Source organism: Heterodontus francisci, chromosome 25 (assembly GCF_036365525.1).
Source record: "Heterodontus francisci isolate sHetFra1 chromosome 25, sHetFra1.hap1, whole genome shotgun sequence".
NCBI lineage: Eukaryota > Metazoa > Chordata > Chondrichthyes > Heterodontiformes > Heterodontidae > Heterodontus > Heterodontus francisci.
In genome coordinates this window covers 15,341,329-15,369,283 of record NC_090395.1, presented here as the reverse complement: position 1 = coordinate 15,369,283, position 27,955 = coordinate 15,341,329, and the positions used below count along the sequence as shown (strand labels likewise).

Here is a 27,955-nt window from a genome sequence, read left to right as displayed (position 1 = left end):
CCCCTTTTTTATGATTTTAGTAATGTTTGTTCATCATTCAATTTACAGTTTTGAAGGGCTCTGCCTGAACCATGCCTCATCATTGTTCACTGCAGATACTGACTGCTGTGTGTTGGCAGGGTTCTTTTTTGCTTTGTTTATATGATTTTGGGTTAGACTGAGTTCTGTCACTGTCCTAGACAATAAATGTAGCTAGCGCTGATTTAAATTACACACTTAGTCAATCTTGCAGAATGATTTCATAAGTTACTGACAGGTTGCAGTAGGTTTAATAAAACACACTACTGGTAGAGTTTATTTATATAGTTTTGATCAGTTTTCCATAAACAGTACAGTGATTAATAATCTCAAGTTCATGGATTCTAACTTTCTTTTAAAACTAATTAGGGGAGAGCCTAAGACATGGTATGGAGCACCAGCATACGTGGCAGAACAGCTGGAAAGTGTTATGAAGAGACTGGCGCCTGAGCTGTTTGAATCCCAGCCTGACCTTCTGCATCAGCTGGTCACCATCATGAACCCTAACACTCTGATGGCTCACGGAGTGCCAGTACGTATTGCAGATCTCCTTGGAGCCCTGAGATCCTGGTTTCAAACTTAGATTTTGTATTTTAATGAGGGATTACCAGTGATGCATCTAGAATTGTCCATTTGATGCCAAGCTTTAGAAAATAGGTGTACAGTGTAGGTTTATTTGTTTGGGTGGCTGTAGAGGACATTTCTTTCAAAAGAAAAGCCATGGAATTAGATAATCCTGGTAAAGTTAAGAGAAATTAAGTGATATGGCAATATCTTTTGAGTGTTGTAGTATTTACAGTTTACTTTTATAGCCATTGAATAACATCTTTTGGGTAACTTTCATTGCAATACTTATATATAATCTATGGCCAGAATAAACTACCTGACTGCTGAATTAACAGTATTTATGCATTGCTGTAGCATATCTTCAAGATTTACCAAGATATAGCTACTACTTGGGTGATTTGCTGTGTCTGCTTTGTGTATTTTGCTCTTCCCCTCTTTCTACTCACCCTGCCCCAAATAATAATCCTGCCTAACGGTAAAATTATACTAAAATTTATTTTTGTTTAAAAAAAAAATTAATGTTTTAAATCACCCTCAGTCTGTGTCTGTATATCATAAGCACAAAACAGCAAGAACGTTTTTTTTTGCTGTGCCTCCATGTGCAGCTGGCATCAATAGAGGGAAAATACCTAGGAAAATTACCTGAGCTTCGTGCCACAAGGGACCACCTTGTTCAGGTACTCTTCAAATGCACATTTTTAAATTTAGATTATTTCTCCAAGACTATGCCATTACATTAAAACAGTGACTACACTTCAAAAGTACTTCATTGGCTCTGAAGCACTTTGGGTCATCCTGAGGTCATGAAAGGGGCTATATAAATGCAAGTCTGTCTTCTCCTGTTCACTATCAATGAATGTTGCTTAAAAAAACACAAATCTATGTTCATTCAGACTCTGCTTTTGCACATAGTTTGCCCTTTTACCAAAGTGCCTAATTTCTTTGCATCCCCATTTTGCCCTGTTCTCCACTTGAATTGTCTCAGCTTTGATGTTGCCATCTTTCAAGATTTGCATTGAACATAACTAGGAGCGGGAGTAGGAAATTCAGCCCCTTGAGCTAGAGCCCTGCTCAGGTCGGGAAAAAAGAACCCGACCGAACCACAGCGGACCCGAGCCCGTCCCAGCCCGAGTCCCTCCGATTTTGCCCCGAGCCCAACGCGACCATCCGTTTACATACCTTCTTGACACTGAACCTGCAAGAAGCTGCAGCGCATGCATGATGATGTCATAGCGACATCACTTGCTCACTGCGCAGACTCAGTTTCGTCCCGGACTCCCAGCTCGGGTAAGTTTTTTAAAAAAATTTCAGTACTTAGCAGCAGAGCACTTACCGTGTATGTCCGGCTCGACCTGGACTCGACCCGACCCGACCTGAGCCCGAAAGCTGTACCCTGAAGATGGGCTCGACCCAACCTGAACCCGACACATATCGTCGAGTCCCATCGGGTTCGGGTCGGGTAGCAAGCCTCCACCTCGAGCCTGCTCCTCCATTCAATACGATCATGGCTGATCTCATCTTGGCTTCAACTCCACTTTCTTTCCCGTTCTCCTTAACCCTTCAACCCATTACTAATTAACAATCGGTCTATCTCCTCCTTAAATCTATTCAATGTTCTGGCATCCACCACATTCTGGGGTAGTGAATTCCGTAGACTCATGACCCTTTGAGAGAAGTAATTTCCTCATCTCTGTTTTAAATCTGCTACCCCTTATCCTAAAACTATAACCTCGCGTTCTAGATTGCCCCACCAGAGGAAACATCCTCTCTACGTCTACTTTGTCAATCCTCTAAATCGTCCTATATACCTCAATTAGATCTCCTCTCATTCCTCTAAACTCTAGAGAGTAAAGGCTTAATTTGCTCAATCTTTCTTTCTTAAGATAAACCCCTCATCTCTGGAATCAATTTAGTGAACCTCCTCTGAACTGCCTCCTATGCAGTTACATCCCTCCTCAAGTAAGGGGACCAAAACTGTACGCAATACTCCAGGTGCAGTCTCACTAATGCCTTGTACAGTTGCAGCAACACTTCCCTACTTTTATACTCTTCCTTTAGCAATAAATGCCAACATTCCATTTGCCTTCCTTATTACCTGCTGCACCTGCATACTAGCTTTCTGCGATTCATGCACGAGGACACCCAGATCCCTCAATACCGAAGCACTCTGAAGTTTCTCTCCATTTAGATAATTTGCTTTTATATTCTTCCGACCAAAATTGATAACCTCACACTTATCCACATTAAACTCCATCTGCCAAATTTTGGCCCATTTAGCAAACCTATCCATATCCATTTGTAAATTTCTTATTTCTTTATTGCAACTTACTGTCCCACCTATTTTAGTGTCATCTACAAATTTGGCTATAGTACCTCCTACCCCTGCATCCAAGTCATTAATATAGATTGTAAATAGTTGGGGCCCGAGGACCTAACCCTGTGGCACCCCACTAGTTACATCTGGCCGACCAGAAAAGTGCCCATTTATCCTGACTCTCTGTTTTCTGTTGGTTAGCCAATCCTCTATCCAAGCTAATAAATTGCCCCTAACCCCATGTGATCTTACCTTGCGTATTAACCTTTTGTGCGGCACCTTATCAAATGCCTTCTGGAAGTCCAGATATACTACATCTACAGGATCCCCATTATCCACTTGTTACATGTTCGAAGAACTCTAGCAAATTAGTCAAAAACTAATTACACTTCATAAAACCATGCTGACTCTGATGGGTTGCGTTTTGACTTTCTAAATGTCCTGTTATTACTTCCTTAATAATGGATTCAAACAATTTCCCAACAACAGATGTTAAACTAACTGGTCTATAGTTTCCTACTTTCTGCCTCCCTCCCTTTTTGAATAAGGGTGTTATATTAGCATTTTTCCAATCCACTGGAACCTTTCCCACATCCAGGGAATTTTGGGATATTATAACCAATGGATCCACTATCTCTGCTGCCACTTCCTTTAAGACCCTAGGATGTAGGCCATCAGGCCCTGGGGACTTGTCTACCTTCAATCCCAATAGTTTGCTCAGTACCTTTTTTCTCGTGATGATGATTGTTCTAAGTTCCTCCCTTTCTATAACCTCTGCATTACCTGTTACTATTGGGATGGTACTGGTGTCCTCCACCGTGAAAACTGAGGCAAAATACTGATTTAGTATCTCTGCCATTTCTGTGTTCCCCACTATTAACTCCCCAGTCACACCCTCCAAGGGACCAATGTTCACTTTAGCTACTCTCTTCCCTTTTATATACTTATAGAAGCTTTTGCTATCTTTTTAGATTTTGCGCTAGTTTTCTTAATTTACCTTTGCTCTTTTTATTACTTTTTTAGTAACCCTTTGTTGATCTTTAAAAGTTTCCCAATCTTTCAGCCTGCCACTGGCCTTTGCAATATTGTATGCCTTAGTTTTTGTCTTTGTTATCCTTAACTTCCTTGCTGAGCCATGGATGTTTTCCCCCCTCTTCGAATCTTTCTTCCTCTCTGGAATATATTTTAGTTGGGAGGAATTGAATATCTCCTCAAACATCTGCCACTGCTCATCAACTGTCCTACCTTTTAGTGTTCCTGCCCAGTCCACTAGGGCCAAATTTGTCCTCATGCCTATGTAATTACCTTTGTTTAACTCCAGAATGCTAGTGTGGGGCTCCAGTTTCTCGCCCTCAAACTGAATTTGAAATTCGAGCATGCACTGATCACTCTTCCCTTGGGGATCCTTAACAATGAGATCATTTATTAATCCCACCTCATTACACAACACTAAATCTAGAATAGCCTGCTCCCTGGTTGGTTCCACAACATATTGTTCCAAACAAAATCTCTATTACATTCAATGAACTCTCCCTCGAGGCTACCCTTGCCAATTTGATTAATCCAGTCTATATGCATATTAAAATCATCCATGGTTATTGCCATACCTTTCTTACAAGCCCCCGGTATTTTCTGGTTTATACTGTGCCCCACTGTGGAACTACTGTTTGGGGACCTATAGATTACTCCCACCAGGAACTTCTTTCCCTTGCTATTTCTTATTTCTACCCAGACTGATTCTATGTCTTGATCTCCAGTGCCTACATCATTTCTCACTACAGCACTGATTTCTTCCTTTTCTAACAAAGTTACACCACCTCCATTTCCTTCCTGCCTATCCTTCCGAAATACAGAGTACCCTTGGATATTCAATTTCCAAACCTGGTTTCCCTGCAACCACATCTCAGTAATCGCCACTAAATCATACCCATTCGCCTCTATTCGCGCTGTTAACTCATTAATTTTATTCCGAATGCTTCGTGCATTCAGATACAAAGCCTTTACGTTTGTTTTATTATCAAATTTCCCTACTCTTCTATGATTACTTGTGCAATATGACGTTCACACGTTCTGTCTCTATCTTTTATTTTCTGGTAACAATCAGCCTCATTACTAACCTGTATTCCTACCTTCTTCTTTAACTTTGACTTCCTAATTTTCCATGCAACTGAACCCTCCCCCCCACTATTTAGTTTAAAGCCCTATCTACAGCCCTAGTTATGCAATTCACGAGGACTCTGGTCCCATCAGAACAGCTCCCTCCTCCTCCAGTACTGGTGCCAATGTCCCATGAATTCGAACCCATTTCTCCCACACCAATCTTTGAGTCACGCTTTTACCTGTTTAATCTTATTGACCCTGTGCCAATTAGCTTGTGGCTCAGGTAGTGATCTGGAGATTATTACCTTTTTTGGTTCTGCTTTTTAATTTAGCCCCTAGCTGCTCATATATTCCCTCAGCCGAACCGCTGTCCTCGTTCTACTTGTATTGTTGGTACCTACGTGGACCACGACAACTGGATCTTCCCCACTCCAAGTTCCTCTGCAGCCCAGACGAGCTATCCTGAACCCTGGCATCAGGTAGGCAACACAGCCTTCGGGACTCTCGATCCTGGCCACAGAGAACGTTGTCTATGCCCCTAACTATACTATCCCTGATTACGACTACATTTCTCTTTTCTGCCCCCACTTGAATGGCTCCCTGTACCACGGTGCTATGGTCAGTTTGCTCATCCTCCCTACAGTCCCTGCTCTCATCCACACAGGGAGCTAGAATCTCGAACCTGTTGGACAAGGACTAAGGCTCCTGCAACACTACTTCCTGGATCCCTCTACCTGCCTCACTCATAGTCACACCCTCCTGTCCCTGACTACTGGCTGAATTCAAGGTAGTTAATTTAAGGGGTGTGACTGTCTCCTGAAACACAGCGTCCAGGTAACTCTCCCCCTCCCTGATGTGTTGCAGTGTCCGAAGCTCAGACTCCAGCTCATCAACTCTGAGCCGGAGTTCCTCGAGCAGCCAACACTTGCTCCAGGTGTGGTCACTAGGAACCACAGTGGGGTCCACCAGCTCCCACATCATGCAGGTACAACACATCGCCTGTCCCTGCATATATATTTTATTTAATTAGATCTTAACTGTTTTTTATATTTCTGACTGATTATTGAATACTGTAGGTTTTTGTCAGTGATTAATAACTGGCAATTGTGCTCACTGACGTACAATTTATAGAAGTTTGATGCACAACAAAACTGGAATGACATAATTCACTCATGCCATTTTTGATATATTTGATTTTCTGCAAGGATATCTTAAATTTTATCCACCATCAGCTGCAAGTCTAGGATCCATCCATGGAGACAATTGAAGCCACATCCCACTTCATCTTAAGAAGCATTGAGCTCAGTCACAAAACAGCTCATTTCAGGGCTTTGCAGTATGCAGCCTGACACCAGAGCAAAGAAATGACTAAAATATCAGCATTTTTGACTAGAGCAAAGAAATGACTGAAATATCAGCATTTTTGACCAATGTATAGATGATGCAAATATGGGCTATTGCATGATAAGTGGCCTTTTAAAGCAGGCTGTAGTACAAATGGAGTTTCCAATCTTGATCAACACAGATCCTTCTTATCAGTAATCATTTAGCTTGTTTACTAGTCTGCTAACTCGTATAAATGTGGTTTTATGCCATGTTACCGTTGACCCTTTGGATTGGCAAAATATGAAACTCCAAACACAGCTTATAGCAAGCTGAAGCTAATTGTTTCATTTTCCCTCAGTAATTGTAAATATATTTGGTAGTCTGCAACCTCTAGGACTTCTGCAAAAGCTTTTCTAAAATAATTGTCTCCAGATTAGCATTCTAGCTGCTTTAATATTCTCATAGCCCTGAGCACTTAATGAAAGATGTACTTAATGTGGAGCACTTCCTGACTGGAGTTCTCCATTTAGAATGATGTACAAAACTAGTGAATACCATAATTTGAAACTTTAACATCCATTTGATGTGACGTGGGCAGCTAATGTTCATGATTCAAAAGGATCTATTGACATATTAGATGTTTGGATAATCCAAGCAACAGAAATGGATATGTTTCTGAAAGAGAAAGGGTTGCAAAGGTGGTCTATCATTTAAACATACATTTTTGTCACCAAAGCTTTCCTTAAGTATGCATGTGTCTGCATATACACAGTTAACTAAAGGCTTGAATAATGAACAGAGAACATGAAATCTGATCAGTTGCATTTCTGCACCCGTTTACACAGCACCCTAACCTGACAGCCTTTTGCTGCATTCCATCTTGGATTTTAAAACAGTCAACCCAGAAATAGTTTGAAGATCTGTTTCACACCTAGGGGCTCTAGTTGAAGGATGGCTAGATCTGTTAGCACGAGAAGATTTGTTGAACAAATTATATATTGCTTATAAAGGCAGTGCCTTTACAGACCAGCTCTTTTTCTTTTTGCATCAACCATGATCACTGGGCTACCTGTATTGTGTGAGTTGATTGAAGCTAGTGGATTTGATGTGAAGATATGGGAGAAATTCCAAATATATCAAATGAGGAAGAGATTGGGATGAAGAAGGAGTATATAGAGTTTGTCGGCTACTTGGGGAAAGGATGAGCCTCAGTTGTGCACATGGTTTCCAGTCACATTTGTTTTGACTGTAATGTATTGCTTCCAAATTAGAGCCTTTTGTGCTATAATTCAACTTTATCAGAGACCCCCTTTGAATTTAATAGTTCTGTTTAACTTGGGAACATGTAAATGTCAAGTGTCAGGAAATACAATACTATTTGGCCAGTTCCATTTTCTAAGGAACATCACATCATGCAACTACCTGTAATCGTGGATACTTATCCAACTTGCTTGAATTTTGCTGATGCAATCAACCTCCACTTGGCAGACCAGTTCATTCCATACATTCACTGTCCTCTATATAATGTAAATTAAACCAAATTTTCTTTTTATCTACCCACTACTGAGTTTGATGGTGTTTGTTATAGTGATTGTTAAATACATCGACATTTATCTTTGTCTATCACCCTTAGAATTCTTGGTGTAAGACCATTCCTGAGCCTTCTCTCCAGTGCAAACATTTGCACATTTAGCTTCTTCTCCCGTAACACAGATGTCCAATTTCAATTAATTGCCTTTCTCATAAGTAATCAGAATTGTACGCTATACTCCATGCGTGATCGGATCAGTGCTCTGTACAGACTTGATTCCTTCCAACCTACTGATGCACTTTCCCTCAAACAGCAAGTGGATTCAGTCCCTCTCCACAGCTGTCTCCAAACCTGAACATTGGTTCGTCAGTGCTCCAAACTGATGACTGCACCTTGTATACAAGTCAGTAACACCCCACCACAGGACCTCAGATTTTAACTTTGGACACTCAATGTGTGTTCTCCTTGTCTACAACCAGGACACCCATCTAATCGCTACTGTGCCTGTGTAGCCTGAATTTCCTCTGTCTATTTGCACTCACGTTTTGCCTAAACTTATCACTAGCCCTCTTCACATGTCCATTCATTTGTCAGTCGCCATCAACCATAACCTTATTGTAGATGTTATTTTTATTTGTTCATGGGATGTGGGCGTCGCTGGCCAGGCCAGCATATATTGCTCAAAGAACAAAGATAATTACAGCACAGGAACAGGCCCTTCGGCCCTCCAAGCCTGCGCCGATCCAGATCCTCTCTCTAAACATGTCGCCTATTTTCTAAGGTTCTGTATCTCTTTTCTTCCTGCCCATTCATGTATCTGTCTAGATACATCTTAAAAGACTCCATCGTGCCCGCATCTACCACCTCCGCTGGCAATGCGTTCCAGGTGCCCACCACCCTCTGCGTAAAGAACTTTCCACGCATATCCCCCCTAAACTTTTCCCCTTTCACTTTGAACTCGTGTCCTCTAGTAATTGAAACCCCCACTCTGGGAAAAAGCCTCTTGCTATCCACCCTGTCTATACCTCTCATGATTTTGTACACCTCAATCAGGTCCCCCCTCAACCTCCGTCTTTCTAATGAAAATAATCCTAATCTGCTCAACCTCTCTTCATAGCTAGCGCCCTCCATACCAGGCAACATTCTGGTGAACCTCCTCTGCACCCTCTCCAAAGCATCCACATCCTTTTGATAATGTGGCGACCAGAACTGTACGCAGTATTCCAAATGTGGCCGAACCAAAGTCCTATACAACTGTAACATGACCTGCCAACTCTTGTACTCAATGCCCCGTCCGATGAAGGAAAGCATGCCGTATGCCTTCTTGACCACTCTATTTACCTGCGTTGCCACCTTCAGGGAACAGTGGACCTGAACACCCAAATCTCTCTGGACATCAATTTTCCCCAGGACTTTTCCATTTACTGTATAGTTCACTCTTGAATTGGATCTTCCAAAATGCCTTTGAGAAGGTGGTGGTGAGCTGCTGCCTTGAACTGCTGCAGTCCTTTGGATGTAGGTACACCCACAGTGCTGTTCGGAAGGGAGTTCCAGGATTTTGACCCAGCGACAGTGAAGGAATGGCAATATAGTTCCAAGTCAGGATGGTGGCATGGAGAGAACCTGCAGATGCTGGTGTTCACATGCAAGTCCTTCTAGGTAGTAGAGGTTGTAGGTTTGGAAGGTGCTGTCAAAGGAGCCTTGGTGAGTTGCTGTAGTGCAGCTTATAGATGGTACACACTGCTGCCGCTGTGCATCATTGGTGGAGGGAGTGAATGTTGAAGTTAATGGATTGGGTGCCAGTCAAGCAGGCTGCTTTGTCCTGGATGGTGTTGAGCTTCTTGAGTGTTGTTAGAGCGGCACCCATCCAGGCAAGTGGAGAGTATTCCATCACACTCCTAACTTGTGCCTTGGAGATGGTGGACAGGCACTGTGGAGACAGGTGGTGAGTTACTTGCTGCAGAATTCCCAGCCTCTGACCTGCTCTTGTAGTCAGTGTTTATGTGGCTGGTCCAGTTCAGTTTTTTTTTAGATTAGGGATACAGCACTGAAACAGGCCCTTCGGCCCACCGGGTCTGTGCCGAACATCAACCACCCATTTATACTAATCCTACACTAATTCCATATTCCTACCACATCCCCACCTGTCCCTATATTTCCCTACCACCTACCTATACTAGTGACAATTTATAATGGCCAATTTACCTATCAACCTGCAAGTCTTTTGGCTTGTGGGAGGAAACCGGAGCACCCAGAGAAAACCCACGCAGACACAGGGAGAACTTGCAAACTCCACACAGGCAGTACCCGGAATCGAACCCGGGTCCCTGGAGCTGTGAGGCTGCGGTGCTAACCACTGCGCCACTGTGCCGCCCAATGGTCAATGGTAACCCCCAGGATATTGATGGTGGGGGATTCATACCATTGAATGTCAAGGGGAGATGGTTAGATTCTCTCTTGCTTGAGATAGTCATTGCCCGGCACTTGTGTGGCGCGATTGTTACGTCCAGGTTTTGCTGCATCTGGGTGTGGGCTGCTTCACTATCTGAGGAGTCGCAAATGGTGCTGAACATTGTGTAATCATCAGTGAACATTCCCACTTCTGATCTAATGATGGGGAGAAGGTCATTGATGAAGCAGCTGAAGATGTTTGGGCCTAGGACACAACCCTAATGAACTCCTACAGTGATGTCCTGGGACTAAGATTATTGACCCTCCAACAACCACAACCATCTTCCTTTGCACCAGGTATAACTCCAACCAAAGGAGAGTTTTCTGCTTGATTCCCATTGACTCCAGTTTTGCTAGGGCACCTTGATGCCATACTCAGTCAAATGCTGCCTTGATATCAAGGGCAGTCACATTCACCTCACCTCTGGAGTTCAACTCTTGTCCATGTTTGGACCAACGCTGTAATGAGTTCCACCAGTGGCCCTAGTGGAATCCAAACTGAGTATCAGTGAGCAGGTTATTGCTGAGCATGTGCTGCTTGATAGCACGGTCGACAACCCCTTCCATCACTTTGCTGATGATTGAGAGTAGACTGATAGGGCAGTAATTGGTTGGGTTGGATTTGCCCTGCTTTCGGTGAACAGGAGATACCTGGGCAATTTTTCACAATGCCGGGTAGATGCCAGTGTTGTAGTTGTACTGGAACAGCTTGGCTAGGGGCGCAGCTAGTTCTGGAGCTCAAGTCATCAGTACTATTACCAGAATGTTGACCGGGCCTGCAGCCTTTGCAGTATCCAGTGCCTTCAGCCGTTTCTTGATATCACGTGGAGTGAATTGGATTAGCTGAAGACTGGCATCTGTGATGCTGGGGACTTCAGGAGGAGGCTGAGATGGATCATTCACTCAGCACTTCTGCCTGAAGATGAATTCAAATGCTTCAGCCTTGTCTTTTGCACTAATGCGCAGGGCTCCTCCATCGTTGAGGATGGGGATATTTGTGGAGCTGCCTCCTCCTGTTAGTTGTTTAATTGTCCACCACCATTCACGACTGGATGTATTAACCTTATGGGTTTGATTTACAGATAGTGATATGAAGCCTGGCTATACTTTCCTCCACCTGTCTTGCCCAAATCACTGTGGTGGCATTGTGGCCCTTATCATCTGATCACATCATGGTAGCTTCCGTAAACCCCTCCCTCACGAATGACTGCTACCTTCTTTCCTTGTTCTACGCGTTGAAACCCTCTGTTAAAATTATTGGAGTATATTGAAAGAGTGCTGCATTGTAAGAGCTGTCACGCCATTTGATGAGATGTAAAAGTGGACGTAAAGATCCCATAGCATTATTCAAACAAGTGCAGGGATGCTCCCGGTGCCACGGCTAATATTTATCCCTAAACTAAAATCACCAAATTAGATTTTCTAGTTATTATCACATTGCTGTTTGTGGCACCTTGCTGTAGGCAAATTGGGTGCAATGTTCCCTACATTACAACAGTGACTACTTTTTAATAATTAATTGATGGTAAAGCACTTTGGGGTGTCTTGAGATTATGGAAGTGCTTCCTTTCTTTACTGTCCTCTCTAAGCCCCACCCTGAGTTTCTCACTGAGACATCCTGCCCCTTTTCTCCTCAGCCTTTGATCTGAGAAACTCCTCGCTGTTGGTGATTTGAATCTTCATCTCAGCGCATCTTGTTCTCCTGATCTTACTGTCCTCCTGTCTTCCTGAACCCTTATTTGTCATATAAACTTTCACCTATATACACAGCAACCCCCTCAACCTTGCCATCTCATGGACCCTCTGTGCCCTCGGTCTCAACAGTCAAACCACTTCCTTGTATCTCTCGCCACATATTCTCTGATACTTTCCAATCTCATTTTCTGCAACTGTCCCTGAAGTAAACTCTCACCTAAGTCAGTTACAACTGCACTTTAGACTCCCAACAAGCCGTTGGCCTTCCGATTGCCACAATACCTCCGCAGCTGTTGATTTATTAATCACTCCTTTAGCTCCATCTTTGATGCCCTTATTCTCAGAAAAGTTCTTACCTTCTCCCACTCTGGTCATTATTACCACCTACGCCCCACCCGCCCGCTGCATCTCATCCTGACCTCTGTTCCCTCAAGCATATCTAACACAACATTGAGACCTGCTAGAGCACATCATGCTCAAGCATGCTCTCTGCTAAAACTACTCACTGCTGTAGGATCGTTCTGGACAACAGTGATAATCTCTGGCTTTTCTGCACAACCAACCGTCCACACTGCTCACTGCTGCCACAAGCAATAGCTTCTCCTCTTGCACCAGAACCAAATTCTCCAGGGATCTATCCCTCCTGTCTCCTTCCTCTTTCACATCCACATGATACCCTTTTGCAACATCATCCGAAGACATGGGGTCAGGATTTTGCCAATACACAGTTCTACTTCACCAGTTCCGAAGAAGGGTCACTGACCCGAAACGTTAACTCTGCTTCTCTTTCCACAGATGCTGCCAGACCAGCTGAGTGGTTCCAGCATTTCTTGTTTTTAATTCTACTTCACCTGCCTCAACCCCTCCAATGCCTTTGTTGTCTGACTGCTTGTTGACATCCAGTCTTAAGTGAGTCATAATTTCTTCCAGTTAAACCTTGGGAAGACAGATGCTATCATTTTTGGCTCCTGCAACAAGCAGCATACTTGCTGCACTAAATCCCACCTGCTTCCCAGCCATTGTCTCAGGTTGAACCAGACTTTGCAACTTCAATTCTACTGGATCCTGAATTGAGCTTCAATACCTGTATCCTCTCTGCCTGCTTCCACCTCTGACGTTACTAGTCTGCTGTTGCTGAAATTCTTAGCTTTGCCTTTATCACCTCTAGACTCGACTATTCCAATCAGTCTCCCGCTTCCCACCCTCTCAACCTCAGATTATCCAAAACTCTGCTGTACCAAGCCAGTTCATCCATCATCCATAACCCATATTATTGCTGACCTATATTTGCTTCAAGTTGCCCAGTGCCTCAATTTTAAAATTCTCATCCTTTTGTTTAAATCTCTATGGCCTCACCAATTCTTTTCAAAGCTACACCCCTTTGAACATTCTGCTTTTTACCAACTCTGACCAACTGCACCTTCCCTCCTTTTGTCCAATTGTTGGCAGCTGTGTCTTCAGCCCTCCAGGACCTACACTCATACTTTCACTAAATCTCTCCATGGCCCTCTCCTCACCTAAGAGTCTCCTTAGAGCCCACCTCTTTGATCAAGCTTTTGACAACTCCCAGAGTCGTCTTTGGCTTAGCATCAATTTCTGTATAATTAAGATTTGGTGACACGCATTGGACTTTTTTTCTACACTAGAGGTGCTGTATTAGTTGTTGGGAAGTATGCTCTGTTCTTCAGGTTGTACAATCCAAGATCCTATTTACTCTTTACTGCTGCCAAACATTGTGTTGTGATCTATTCAGCCGTATCCCTAAATCCCCTTCCTGTGTCATGTCCTGTCGAGCAATGTGATTTAACTTGTATTACTTGTAGTTAATTTTTCCCAATCTCATGACTTTACATTTATTCATGTATGGACATTTATCACTCGTCTGCCCAGCTCCCCGTCGAATCGGCCTCTTTCTACTTGCAGTCCTTCCCTAGTTTTTACATAATACTAACTTGGGGAGAGTTTCTTATCTACCTTTCACATTATTTCACTACATTGTAACCAGTAACAAACCTGTGATTGAAGTATCCTTCTTCTTCGGCCTCCTTGTCTCGAGAGACAATGGGTAAGCGCCTGGAGTGGCTATAAAGGCCAATTCTAGAGTGACAGACTCTTCCACAGGTGCTGCAGATAAAATTGGTTGTCGGGGCTGTTACACAGTTGGCTCTCCCCTTCCGCTTCTGTCTTTTTCCTGCCAACTGCTAAGTCTCTTCAACTCGCCACACTTTAGCCCCGCTTTTATGGCTGCCCACCAGCTCTGGCGATCACTAACAGCTGACTCCCACGACTTGTGATCAATGTCACAAGACTTCATGTCGCGTTTGCAAACTTCTTTAAAGCGGAGACATGGATGGTCGGTGGGTCTGATACCAGTGGCGAGCTCACTGTACAATGTGTCTTTGGGGATCCTGCCATCTTCCATGCGGCTCACATGGCCAAGCCATCTCAAGCGCCGCTGACTCAGTAGTGTGTATAAGCTGGGGATGTTGGCCGCCTCGAGGACTTCTGTGTTGGAGATACGGTCCTGCCACCTGATGCCAAGGATTCTCCAGAGGCACCGAAGATGGAATGAATTGAGACGTCGCTCTTGGCTGACATACGTTGTCCAGGCCTCGCTGCTGTAGAACAAGGTACTGAGGACACAGGCTTGATACACTCGGACTTTTGTGTTCCGTGTCAGTGTGCCATTTTCCCACACTCTCTTGGCCAATCTGGACATAGCAGTGGAAGCCTTTCCCATGTGCTTGTTGATTTCCGCATCGAGAGACAGGTTACTGGTGACAGTTGAGCCTAGGTAGGTGAACTCTTGAACCACTTCCAGAGCGTGGTCGCCGATATTGATGGATGGAGCATTTCTGACGTCCTGTCCCATGATGTTTGTTTTCTTGAGGCTGATGGTTAGGCCAAATTTGTTGCAGGTAGCCGCAATCCTGTCGATGAGTCTCTGCAGACACTCTTCAGTGTGAGATGTTAATGCAGCATCGTCAGCAAAGCGGAGTTCCCTGATGAGGACTTTCCGTACTTTGGTCTTCCGGTTACCTTTTAATGCTGTTCCAGCTCCATGTACAACCACCCTTTGCCGCCTCTGTTTCTATCAATTTTTGGTCCATTTCTGGAGCATTTCAGCTTTTCTGTGCTTGCCAACCTTGTGGATCAGTCAGCTTTTGTGGCACTTAGGTACAAATTTTCTTTTACCTTCCCCCATCCGCCTCTTGTGTGGAACCACGAGAATGCCTTTGGGAATCTGAACTAATTTTGTGAGATTGCTGTTTGAATCTGACTAACTGCATACTGCTAACATCAAGAGAGTCTCTTACTTTTTCAGCCTATCTTGGACTCCCCTCTGGTTTTGCAGGTTGAGATAAAATAATGGAAATTTTCCATACAGTGCTTTTGAACCCCAGTGGCAAAAAGACGGTGTAAGGAGCAATATTAATTTACATACGTATTCAAGAATGACTGCAGACTAATAATGATGCAGAATTTCAAAAACCAAAATGATCACATTCAAATTTCTGTGTAAAATCTCTAAAAGAAAAGAACAAATCCACTGAGTTTGACTGGCTTGCTTTGTGCAAGATCAACAATTTTTACCAGCCCATCTATTGTGCTTTGTCTTGAAATAAATTACTGTACTGCAAGTGTGATGATTTAATTTTTTTTTTTACTCACTTACTAATTAAAAAGCAGCCTTGGGCAGGCCAGTAAAATGCAGTATTGATACCAATATGAATATTCATAATGTGGGTACAGTGCAGTACTGGCAATAACTAGATTTATAATTGGTTCAGTATCTTATCACTTGGGGTTACTTTATGTACTGTTCCTTTTCCTTTACTGGTACTTTGACTTCTTTGTTGATACTTGCCTTATATGTGTGTGTGCACAAATGTGTCCCTCTTCATCCCCCTCCAACTTCTTAGCAGTTTCTACTATTCATATTTGGTAATTCAGCTCTTAAAGTCGATATTCCATTTCCTGCCATTCTCAATGTGCTCTCTTCCTCCACATCTTGTCTCATTCTCTAACTTCATTGACAATCTTTTGCCTATTTCCCACTATCCTAGCACTTGCCTTTTAACCTTTTAGTTGTCTCTCTTGCCACCTATCTGTACTGAGTTTTTATTTTTTACTGGTGACCTTTGTAACTCTCTAACTATAATTTTGTACTCATTCATGGTACGTGGGTGTCGCTGACGAGCTTAGCATTTGTTGTCCATTCCTAATTATCCGTGAGATGGTGATGATGAGCTGCCTTTTGAATACAACCTCTTGCTAGGCCAATTCAGAGGGCAGTTAAGAGTCAACCACATTTCCTTGGGTCTGGAGTTGCATGTAGGCCAGACCTCGTAAAGATGGCAGATTTCCTTCCCTAAAGGACATTGGTGAACAAGATGGGTTTTTATAACAGTCCAGTAGTTTCATGGTCACCATTACTGATACTAGCTTTTTATTCCAGATGTATTTAATTAACTGAATTTCAATTCCCCAGTTGCTGTGGTGGGATTTGAACTCGTGTATCTGGATCATTAGTCCAGGCATCTGGATTACTAGTCCAGTAACAATTACTATGCTACCATATCCAAAACTCAAAGCTGCTTTAGTTCCTTCTTGCTGCTTCCTCCTGCTTGTTATTTTGTGCCCCCTTTGTGCTTTTGTACAGTTTCTAACTCTGCACATAAAACTAACTTGTGTTTTTAAGTCCTGTCTGTTTTTCCCAATGCTTGCTGACCGAGTGCTGCCCTACGGTTATGACTTGATGGTATGATTTGACACCTAGTGCTCCAGTCTGTAAACAGATCACTATAAGAGCACAACTAAAGCAATGCTGGCCAGTCATCTCCAGCTGCAACCACTGCACTAAACATAACCAACAAAACAGCACTCAACCTTCTTCACACAACATCCATTGTGCTGCCTTTAACAGACTTCATGAAAACTGCTAATCAAACCTGCATGACAATTTTGGGCAATTTCTGTTTAAAAACAAGTTAAAAGTGCATATGGTAGAACTATGGAATGAGCTGAATAGGGGTGGTTTGCAGGGATGGGTGGTGTTTCATTAGCAAGTGAGCAGGTTATGTGAATTGAGCTGGATTATGGTCAGTGATAGTAACAACAATACTGTGCAAAACACCAGAAAAAGAAACAAGGGGCTAAGATAGGATTCCTTTTTTTCACAGTAGGATGTTGTTGCTGACCAGCTTCTTATCTAATGCGTGGAAAGGACTGAAAAAATGCTCAATTGCTTATTAGTGTGATGTATTGAAATCAAAAGTTAAGCAATTCAACATCAAGTATCAAGTGAAGACATATTTGCTTGCTCACAGGAAGACTTCACTATTTGATTAACCAGGCTTGGGGGAAAAAATTAATATTGCCTCTTTTAATACCTCAAAAATGGGAGACAATCAAAGTTTAGTTCCTTGGCTTGAAATATTATCAACAAATAAATTGCCTTTAAATGGGTGTGCCCTTGAACCCAAGGAGACTCCCTGGACATCAGCACATTACTGTTTGTTTCATATGTCTGTTCAGAGTATTTTCCTAGCAATGGTAAAGCGAGTAATGTACAACTTCCTGTTGTGTTTTTATTTCTACAGTGGTTTTGAGAGAGATTTTTAAGGTTTATTCTGTTTTGTTAAAAGCACACTTCCCATAACTGCACAGTAGAGTGCAGTGGTTGTAATGGATAGTTTACTTTAGCAAGAAAGATATAAGGAAACTAGAAATATCAAAAATAGTTTTTAAAAATTTGTCATTCTGAGCCATTGGTTAATTTATTTTCTAGGAACTCTGAGAAGGTGTGACTTGCAACATTGGGTAATAAGTTTAAAACACAAAAAGAGCACTCACCATGAAATGGTGCCCCTAAATGTTGGAAACAACGATAAACAATTAAGCATGTTGAGCTTGCAGGTGACAGACATCAGGATTCATCCCTATGTCGTTCCTGATTGCCTTACTCTTTGTAACTGTTGGCTAGAAACAGCATTGGAAATTTTGTACGAAATAGTGAATTTTATGAAGTTGAATTGATATTGATACCTGAACAGAACTTCAGGTCATACACGGTGCCAATGTAACATTTTCAATTGTGCAACAATTCACTGGAAAACATTTTGTATTTATTTCATCAAATGTATTCTGCTCTTAATTTATAAAATCTGCTTCCAGAAATTACTCATATATAGATCAATAACTGAAAAATTCTAGGCATTAATAGGTTTCTATATCCTTCACCATGATTGTGGTCTGTTTGAAATTGATAATATCTCTTTCCTCAAACAGGTTTATAGAACTAATCAGTGTGCAGGGGAGTTTGTCATCACATTTCCTAGAGCCTATCACAGTGGCTTTAACCAGGGCTTCAACTTTGCAGAAGCTGTGAATTTCTGCACGATGGACTGGGTAAGTGTGCACATTCAGTGCATGTATGGGGAAGATGCAGAGTAAGTGTTTCTGAATCTTCATATATAAAGAAAAGCAGGTAATTTATAGTTTAAAATCTTGATTAATAACTAAATAGAAAATATTTGTCACAATATATCTCCTTAATCTAGTATTAAAATCAGAAGCGCAAGTGTTTTTGAAACCCCCAGATGCTAATATTTGTAGTGCACATTGACCTGTGGCCCAAAACCTTTGCTCACACGTTTTTACCCTTCCCAACACTGCTCTGGAATGTGTTTTTAAATTGCTTTTTGAGAACTGTGTCCTGCTAAATGTGCTTGTCTTGCAGTTGCCAATGGGCCGACAGTGTGTGGAACATTATCGTCTTCTGAACCGTTACTGTGTTTTCTCTCATGATGAGATGATTTGTAAGATGGCATCCAAGTCAAAGGCTCTGGATGTAGTTTTGGCATCTGCTGTCTATAAGGATATGATCATTATGATAGAGGAGGAGAAGAAATTGCGGGAAGCAGTTCACAAAATGGTGAGTGCTACAGAAAATAAGTATTTATTATTCAGAAGATCCTTTTATTAACATTTTCTGTCAGACGGACTGTTCACCTTCACCTCAACATTGTCTGCTCCTGTTCCAACTTCAGTCTCCATGCTGATGAATCCCTATGTGTCTGTCACCTGCAAGCTCAACATGCCCCTTGCTGGCCTGCCATGAAGTACGTGCACTGTCCATGAAGTCCATCTTGTGCAAAACTCTGCCTTGTGCATCTTATCTGTTACTAAGTCCCAGTCAACATGTCCTCACTAACCTACCCTGGTTCACTGTTTGCCCAGTATATTAAATATAAAATCATTGGGTGGAATTTTACCCCTACCGTCCCAAGCTGGCTGGGAGGAGGGGACAGGGGGGCTTAAAATCAGGTGCCAGTGGCGGGGGAGGTGGCAGGCAGCTCGCCTGCCCTTTGGTCAATTGAGGCCCTTCGTAGCTAATTAATGCCACTTCCCACCGCCACTGGTAAAACCTGATGACCATGGTGGGGGTGTCCCTCCTGATTGGGTACCCTGTGCCCCATGGAGGGCACCCCTAGCAGCAGGTGCCGCGTCCTGCTGGAAGACACCCACCTACCCTTGCTATTGACCCTATCAATCGCTGACGCCACTTACCTGCACTCTGAACCTTCTCAGTGGTTCTGCAGGGACTGCTGCAGTTGTAGCAGTGGCTACCGCTCCTGATGCTATTGCTGGGACTGAAGGGCTGATTGGCGGCAGCTTTTGGAGGTGGAACGTCCTGCCTTAGAGGGGTGAAAGCCTGAGGACTGAAATACTGTCTTGGCTTCCAGTGCCAGCGGAGGCAGGCTCACCCCTGACTTTCCAGCTGGTGGGTGGGGCCACTGCCTCCTTATTAAATCCTGGCCATTGTCTTTAAATCATTCCATGGCCTCACCCCAGTCTGCATCTGCAATTTCATCTAGTCCTATATCTCTCACTTCTCTGAATACTCCATTCTTATAACTCCCATCCTTCTGTGTCTGTTTCCTGTATGCCTTTTGTTATGTGTCTTAGGAGGCTTTTTAATATTAAAGGTGCTTTCCAAACATTAAGTTGTTGCAAATTTTACTTGTAGCATTTTTATGCTGGAAAACATAAGGCCTGTTCTTCAGTAGCCAGTTTCAGCATAAAACCCCTGGGTCAAGTAGAAGAGTAAAGCTTTTCCTCAACTATCCTCTTTAGTGCTCCAAAGATAGTTAAATGCAGAGTGAGGTTCCTTTACACCGGCCCAACAATTTTAGTTCTTAACCAATACTGTATTACTGCAAGTCTTGCAACTATCTTTCTACAAGTTATCAAATTGTTTTGAATTATGAGCAGTCTTATGCTGTGGGCCTCACCATGTGGATTTTATGTGAAAGAAGTTTGTGCAGTTTGAAATGGAAGACTTTTTAAAAGCACTAAAATAATTTTGCTATCAATCAAAAGACTTGCAGGTTGATAGGTGAATTGGCCATTATAAATTGCCACTAGTATAGGTAGGTGGTAGGGGAATATAGGGACAGGTGAGGATGTGGTAGGAATGTGGGAGTAGTGTAGGATTAGTATAAATGGGTGGTTAATGGTCAGCACAGACTCGGTGGGCCGAAGGGCCTCTTTCAGTGCTGCATCTCTAAATCTAAATCATTTCTGCTGACACTAGGAAAAAGTAGTTTCGCAATTTAAGAAAAAAATCCAATTGTCTGAACTCTGGTTACATTGATGATTGTGATAGGATGCTTAGCTACTTTTCAATATTAGCTGCTCTATGGATAGAGCCCACAGGGGAAAGAAGGTCGTCTTTAACTTGATGTGTGTGAAAATATATTCCTCTATCTGTTTTGTATCTTTCGTTTGAATGTGCTGGTATAAATGAATAACATGAAATGTTATTTTATTACTATGAAACAATGTAAATGAAAAAATCAACTGTATTAGTTCATTTACAAAATATCTTCATAGATGTGCACTTAATGCTACTTCAAATCCCACTTGACTTTGGGAATATTTTTTTAATTGTGGAACTTTCTCCCAGTTCCAGCAGAAATTTATTTTAAAATTATTTGTGCTTTTAATTTTAAAATCCCCAACTGGCAAAAAATGTTATGCCTATATGGTTCCATGGCTATCTTCCTCTCCAATTTCAACCTGCCTTCGAGGGAGTTTGCGGAGGATACGAAACTTGGAAGCATTGTGAACTGTGAGGAGGATAGTGTAGAACTTCAAAAGGACATAGACAAGTTAGTGGAATGGGCGAACCGGTGGTAGATGCTGTTCAATGCGGAGAAATGAGAAGTGATTCATTTTAGTCGGAAGAGCATGAAGAGACAATATAAAATAAAGGGTACAATTCTAAAGGGGGTGCAGGAGCAGAGGGACATGGATGTATATGTGCATATGATGGAGAATTGTTTGAAATTATCCTGTTTTAAATCAAACCAGCTCATTGATGTTGGGGGCATGCTTTTTATTTTGTATTATTATACAAGGATAAGTTGTACCTTTTAATTTATAATTATAAGGATATGAGCATTTAAGGCAAGACCAATATTTATTGCCTATCCTAGTTGCCCTTGAGAGGAAGTGGGTGGTGAGCTGCTTTCTTGAATCAGTGCAGTCTGTATGATGAAGGTGCTCCCACAGTACTGTTAGGCAATTACTTTCAGGATTTCGACCCAGCGGCAATGAAGAAAGGTGCCAACTCAAGGTGGTGTATTGCTTGGAGAGGAACTTGGAAGTGATGGTCTTCTCAAGCACCTACTGCCCATGTTGTTCTAGGTGGTGGTGAGTGTGGATTTAGGAGACAATGTTAAAGAACCCTTGGTGAGTTGCTGCAGTGTATTTTCTAGGTTATTCGATATTCTGCAGCTTCAGTCTTAATTACTGATTGAAGGGAGTGAGTCTGGTCATAATGGCTGTTCTATGTTTTCACATTACTGTGAAATAAAATAGCTTAAGTTTATATCTGGCCTCAACTCTTCCAAGTATTTGCTTGATCCACCTTCAAAAAGATTGAAGAAACACACTTGCAAAAGATATCTGTGATTCAGCTCACAAGGGACATTATTGTTAACATTTCAGGCAAACTCCAACGTACCTTTGTAAACTTTTTTTGTTGTGTGCGGGTGGTTTGTTTAAATGCGCAGTAACTTAAAGGGGCTGACCTGTGCGCAGCCTACTTGGAAGCTTCCGGGTTGCTGCACAGCTTAGAATGATGTTTTCCAGTAGGATTCCGATGCTCGCCAAATTTGTGGTGATCAGGTTCCCATAGTTGCCACATGATACAAGATATATGCAATATTAATGAAACAAATGCGCAATCTTTTGCAAATAGGTTTGAGGTTTTAAACAGTCAGCAATTAAGACCGATACACTCACTGCCAGAGCCAGGAGAACAGCTTTGAAAGGGTTTTGCAATCCAACTATTTGGCAAAGCAAGCCTGCTGTACACACTCTCAAAGGGTGGTGACAATCTGTTAGCTGAAGTTTTCTGTTTCTGGCAGTGTGCTCTAGTTTATTACAAAAAAAACACATTTCTTCAAGAGTAAGTTGTCTCTATTTTATTAGAATTGATATATTAAGAGACTCAAAAAATTGACAAATCTCTACATATTGACTTCTTCGCTCTGACTCTTGCCTATGCTCTGTTGCCTGCCATTTCCAAACACAACATCCGGACAATTTAATAGACCTTTGGCTCATGGCTAACTTCTTATAATCTCTCCTTTTTTCGCCACCAGTGCCCTGTTCCTTTCAATCGCTCGTTGCAACAGATCTATTAAGACAAAGGCTGATCACATTTGGATATTGCTGCACTGCCCTGGCTTGCCAAAAGTGTACATTTCAACCCTTATTGGCAGCCATGCAGCACTATGCATCGCTGACACACCTCAACTGTTTTGTGAGAAACAGCCAACTGCTAGCTAAACAAAACTAAGTTCAATTAGTCACTAGATGCCTCAAGAAAATTTCGAGAGTGCTTGACTGCTGTCCTACCAAAGGCTGGCCCTGATTTCACAGTGTGTTCCCAGAGATCTAACTGTATCATCATTTAGAGGCACCCAGAGAAAACAGGAACACAAGGTAACAAACGGCAGACTTTTTTTCTTGTTTCATTAAGAAAGTGGCCCTTCAGCTTCCAGATCACTAGAAACCTGACAGCAACTATATTCTAATAAGCAAAGTCACCATCTGACCAATATGAGACTCCTGTCGAACAGCAACTTGGTTGATTCTTCCTTGCTCAATTAAGGACGGATGACAAATAGTAGTTCAGCGAGTGACACTTATGCTCATACCCACCGCTGCAACTTTAACACAACTCAGTATTGCATATCTGTAAAAATGAAGAGTATGAATTCGCCGCAGAAACATTGGTCAACTCCCACAAAAGACGCAGAGACTGCTTACGGGAGCACCGGACATTCTGGGTCTAAAATGCTTTTACAACAGATTCAGATTATTAACAAATTATTCGAGTTATTTTCCAAAGCAATCAAAAGCAAATGTAATGTGAAAGAAGAGATTCATTTGAGGAGGAAAGTGAGTTTGGGGAGGAATGAAACCGGATGGACCAGCTGGCATCGACTTAGGCACTGGAAACGAAAATGGCAAACCCAGCCCTGTCGACCCTGCAAAGTCCTCCTTACTACATCGGGGGCTTGTGCCAAAATGGGGAGAGCTGTCCCACAGACTAGTCAATCAACAGCCTGACACTGTCTGCAAGGTATGAGTATGACTATGTCCCAGACACCAGCATCACCATCCCTGGGTCTGTCATGTCTGCAAGGTATGATTATGACGCGAGTATGACTATGTCCCAGACACCAGCATCACCATCCCTGGGTATGTCGTGTCTCACCAGCAGGACAGACCCATCAGAGGTGGCGGCACAGTGGTATACAGTCGGGAAGGAGTTGCCCTGAAAGTCCTCAATATTGACTCCGGACTCCATGAAGTGTCATGGCATCTGGTCAAACATGGGCAAGGAAACCTCCTGCTGAGTGGCTCAGTAGCACCACTACTGACCGAGCTGGCCGAGTCCTAAAGGACATAGCTGCTAGATTGGGTCTGTGGCAGGTAGTGAGGGAACCAACAAGAGGGGAAAACATACTTGACTTAGTCCTCACCAATCTATCTGTGGAAAATGCATCTGTCCATGACCGTATTGGTAGGTAGTATTGAAGTCCTGTCTTCACATTGAGGATACATAGTACACACATTGTGTTGTGTGGCACTATCACCATCTAAATGGGCTGGCTTTCAAACAGATCCAGCAACTCCAAAACTGGGCATTCATGAGGCACTGTGGGCCATCAGCAGCAGCAGAATTGTACTCAACCACAATCTGTAACTAAATGGCCCGGCATATACCCCACTCTGCCATTACCATCAAGCCAGGAGACCAACCCTGGTTCGATGAGGAGTGCAGGAGGGCATTCCAGGAGTAGCACCAGGCATACCTAAAAATGAGGTCAGCCTGGTGAAGCACAGGACTGCTTGCATGCCAAATGGCGGAAGCAGCATGCAATAGACAGGGTTAAGCGATTCCCACAGCCAACGGATCAGATCTAAGCTCTGCAGTCCTGCCACATACAGTCATGAATGGTGGTGGACAATTAAACAACTGATAGGAGGAGGCAGTTCCACAAATATCCCCATCCTCAATGATGGGGGAGCCCAGCACATCAGTGCAAAAGACGAGGCTGAAGCATTTTCATCCATCTTCAGCCAGAAATGCTGAGTGGATGATCCATCTCGACCTCCTCCTGAGGTCCCTAGCATTACAGATGCCAGTCTTCAGCCAATCCAATTCACTCCACGTGATATCAAGAAACAGCTGAAGGCACTGGATACTGCAAAGGCTACAGGCCCTGACAACATTCCGGCAATAGTACTGAAGACTTGTGCTCCAGAACTAGCCGTGCCCCTAGCCAAGCTGGCAATGTGGAAAATTGCCCAAGTATGTCCTGTACATACAAAGCAGGACAAATCTAACCTGGCCAATTACCGCTCTATCAGTCTATTTTCGAACATCAGCAAAATGGTAGAAGGGGTCGTGGAGAGTGCTATCAAGCAGCATTTGCTCAGCAATAACCTGCGCACTGATGCTCAGTTTGGGTTCCACCAGGGCTACTCAGCTCCTGGCCTCATTACAGCCTTGGTCCAAACATGGACAAAAGAGCTGAACTCCAGAGTTAAGGTGAGAGTGACTGCCCTTGACATCAAGGCAGCATTTGACCGAGTATGGCATCAAGGAGAATCAGGGGGAAAGCTCTCCACTGGTTGGTGTCATACTGAGCACAAAAGGAAGATGGCTGTGGTTGTTGGACGTCAATCATCTCACACCACACAAGTAGCAGGCAATGACCACATCAAACAAGAGAGAATCTAACCATCTCCCCTTGACGTTCAATGGCATTACCATCACTGAATCCCCCACTATCAACATCTTGGGGGTTACCATTGACTGGAAACTGAATGGGACCAGCCACATAAATGCCGTGGCTACAAGAGCAGGTCAGAGGCTGGGAATTCTGCGGCGAGTAACTCATCTCCTGTTTCCCCAGTGCCTGTCCATCATCTACAAGGCACAAGTCAGGAGTGTAATGGAGCCTGGATGGGTGCAGCTTCCACAATACTCTAGATGCTTGAAACCATCAACCCACTTGATTTGCATCCCAACCACCAACTTACAACAACATGGATTCATATAGTGCCTCTAACGTAGTAAAAATGTCCCATGGTTACCAGTAACATGTATTTAGCAGGGCTGCATTACCAGTAGAAAGGTTTTAGCAGGCTACATTACCACCAACGATTTATATTTATATCGCGCCTTTAACATAATAGAATGTCCCATGGAGCAATATAAAATGAAATATGGCACTGAGGCACATGAGATATTAGGTCAGATGACCAAAAGTTTGGCTAAAGTGGAAGATTTTAAAGAGTGTCTTAAAGGAGGAAAGTGAGGCAGAGAGGTGCAGGGTGGGAATTCCAGAACTTAGGGCCTAAGCAACTGAACTAATGGTGGAACGATTCAAATCGGGGATGCTCAAGAGAATAAGATGAGTACAGATATCTCAGAGGATTGTGGGTCTAGAAGAGATGGGGTGGGGCGGGGGGAGGTGTTGGTTGCAAGGCCATGGAGAGATTTGAAAATGAAGATGAGAATTTTATAATCAAGACATTGCTTGACCAGGAGCCAATGTAGGTTAGCAAGCACAGGGCTGATAGGGGAACAGGACCCGGTGCAGCATTTTGGATGACCTCAGGTTTATGGAAGATACAATGTGGGAGTCCAGCCAGGAGTGTGTTGAAATAGACAAGTCTAGAGAATCAAACACAAGAGGTTTCAGCAGCAGATGAACTGAGGCAGTGGTGAAGTCGGGTGAATTACAGAAGTGGAAATGGGCAGTCTTTGTGATGGTGTGAATATGTGGTCAGAAGCTCCTCTGGGATCAAATATAACATCAAGGTTGCGAACCGTTTGGTTTAGTCTCAGACAGTTGCCAGGGAGGGGAATAGAGCCATAGAGTCATAGTTATACAGCACAGAAACAGGCCTTTGGCCCCTTGTATCTGTGCCGGCCATCAAGCACCTAACTATTCTAGTCCCATTTTCCAACACTTGGCTTGTAGTCTTGTATGCTATGGCTTTCAAGTGCTCATCTAAATACTTCTTAAATGTTGTGAGGGTCCTGCCTCCACTACCTCGTCAGGCAGTGCGTTCCAGATTCCAACCACCCTCTGGGTGAAAAATGTTTTCCTCAAATCCCCTCTAAACCTCCTGCCCCTTAGCTTAAATCTATGCCCCCTGGTTATTGACCCCTCCGCTAAGGGAAAAAGTTTCTTGCCATCTATCCTATCAATGCCCCTCATAATTTTGTATACCTCAATCATCTCCCCCCTCAGCCTTCTCTGCTCTAAGGAAAACAACCCTAGCCTTTTCAGTCTTTCTTCATAGCTGAAATGCTCCAGCCCAGGCAACATCCTGGTGAATCGCCTCTGCACCCTCACCAGTGCAATCACATCCTTCCTATAGTGTGGTGCCCAGAACTGTACACAGTACTCTAGCTGCGGACTAACTAGCGTTTTATACAGCTCCATCATAACCTCCCTCCTCTCATGTTCTGTGCCTCGGCTAATAAAGGCAAGTATCCCATATGCCTTCCTAACCACCTTATCTACTTGTGCTGTTGCCTTCAGTGATCTATGGACAAGGACACCAAGGTCCCTCTGACCTTCTGTACTTCTTAGGGTCCGACCATCCATTGTATATTCCCTTGCCTTGTTAGTCCTCCCAAAATGCATCACCTTACACTTCTCAGGATTAAATTCCATTTGCCACTGCTCCACCCATCTTACCAGCCCATCTATATCGTCCTGTATTCTAAGGCTTTCCTCCTCACTATTTACGACACCACCAATTTTCATGTCAGCTGCGAACTTACTTATGATGCCACCTATATTCGCGTCTAAATCATTAATGTACACTACAAACAGCAAGGGTCCCAGCACCAATCCCTGTGGTACACCACTGGTCACAGGCTTCCACTTGCAAAAACAACCCTCAACCATCACCGTCTGCCTCCTGCCACTAAGCCAATTGTCGATCCACTTTGCCAAATTGCCCTGGATCCTATGGGCTCTTACCTTCTTAACCAATCTTCCATGTGGTGCCTTATCAAAAGCCTTACTGAAGTCCATGTAGACTACATCAACTGCTTTACCCTCATCTACACATGTAGTCACCACCTCGAAAAATTCAATCAAGTAGTTAGACACGATCTTACCCTGACAAAGCCGTGCTGACTATCCTTGATTAATCCCTGCCTCTCCAAGTAGAGATTAATGCTGTCCCTCAGAATTTTTTCCAATCGTTTCCCAACCACTGATGTTAGACTCACTGGCCTGTAATTACCTGGTTTATCCCTGCTACTCTTCTTGAATAATGGCACCCCATTCACAGTCCTCCAGTCCTGTGGTACCTCTCCTGTGGCCAGAGAGGATTTG

General features: G+C 43.2%; 1 protein-coding gene across 1 annotated transcript in view; it reads left to right on the top strand.

Moving 5' to 3' along the window:
* kdm5ba (lysine demethylase 5Ba) overlaps nt 1–27,955 on the top strand; it is a 206,015-nt gene that overhangs the window by 31,574 nt on the left and 146,486 nt on the right. Inside the window, 3 exon segments of the mRNA XM_068056906.1 lie at nt 388–550; nt 18,294–18,413; nt 18,745–18,939. Of these exon segments, the coding sequence (XP_067913007.1) occupies nt 388–550; nt 18,294–18,413; nt 18,745–18,939 (478 nt within the window).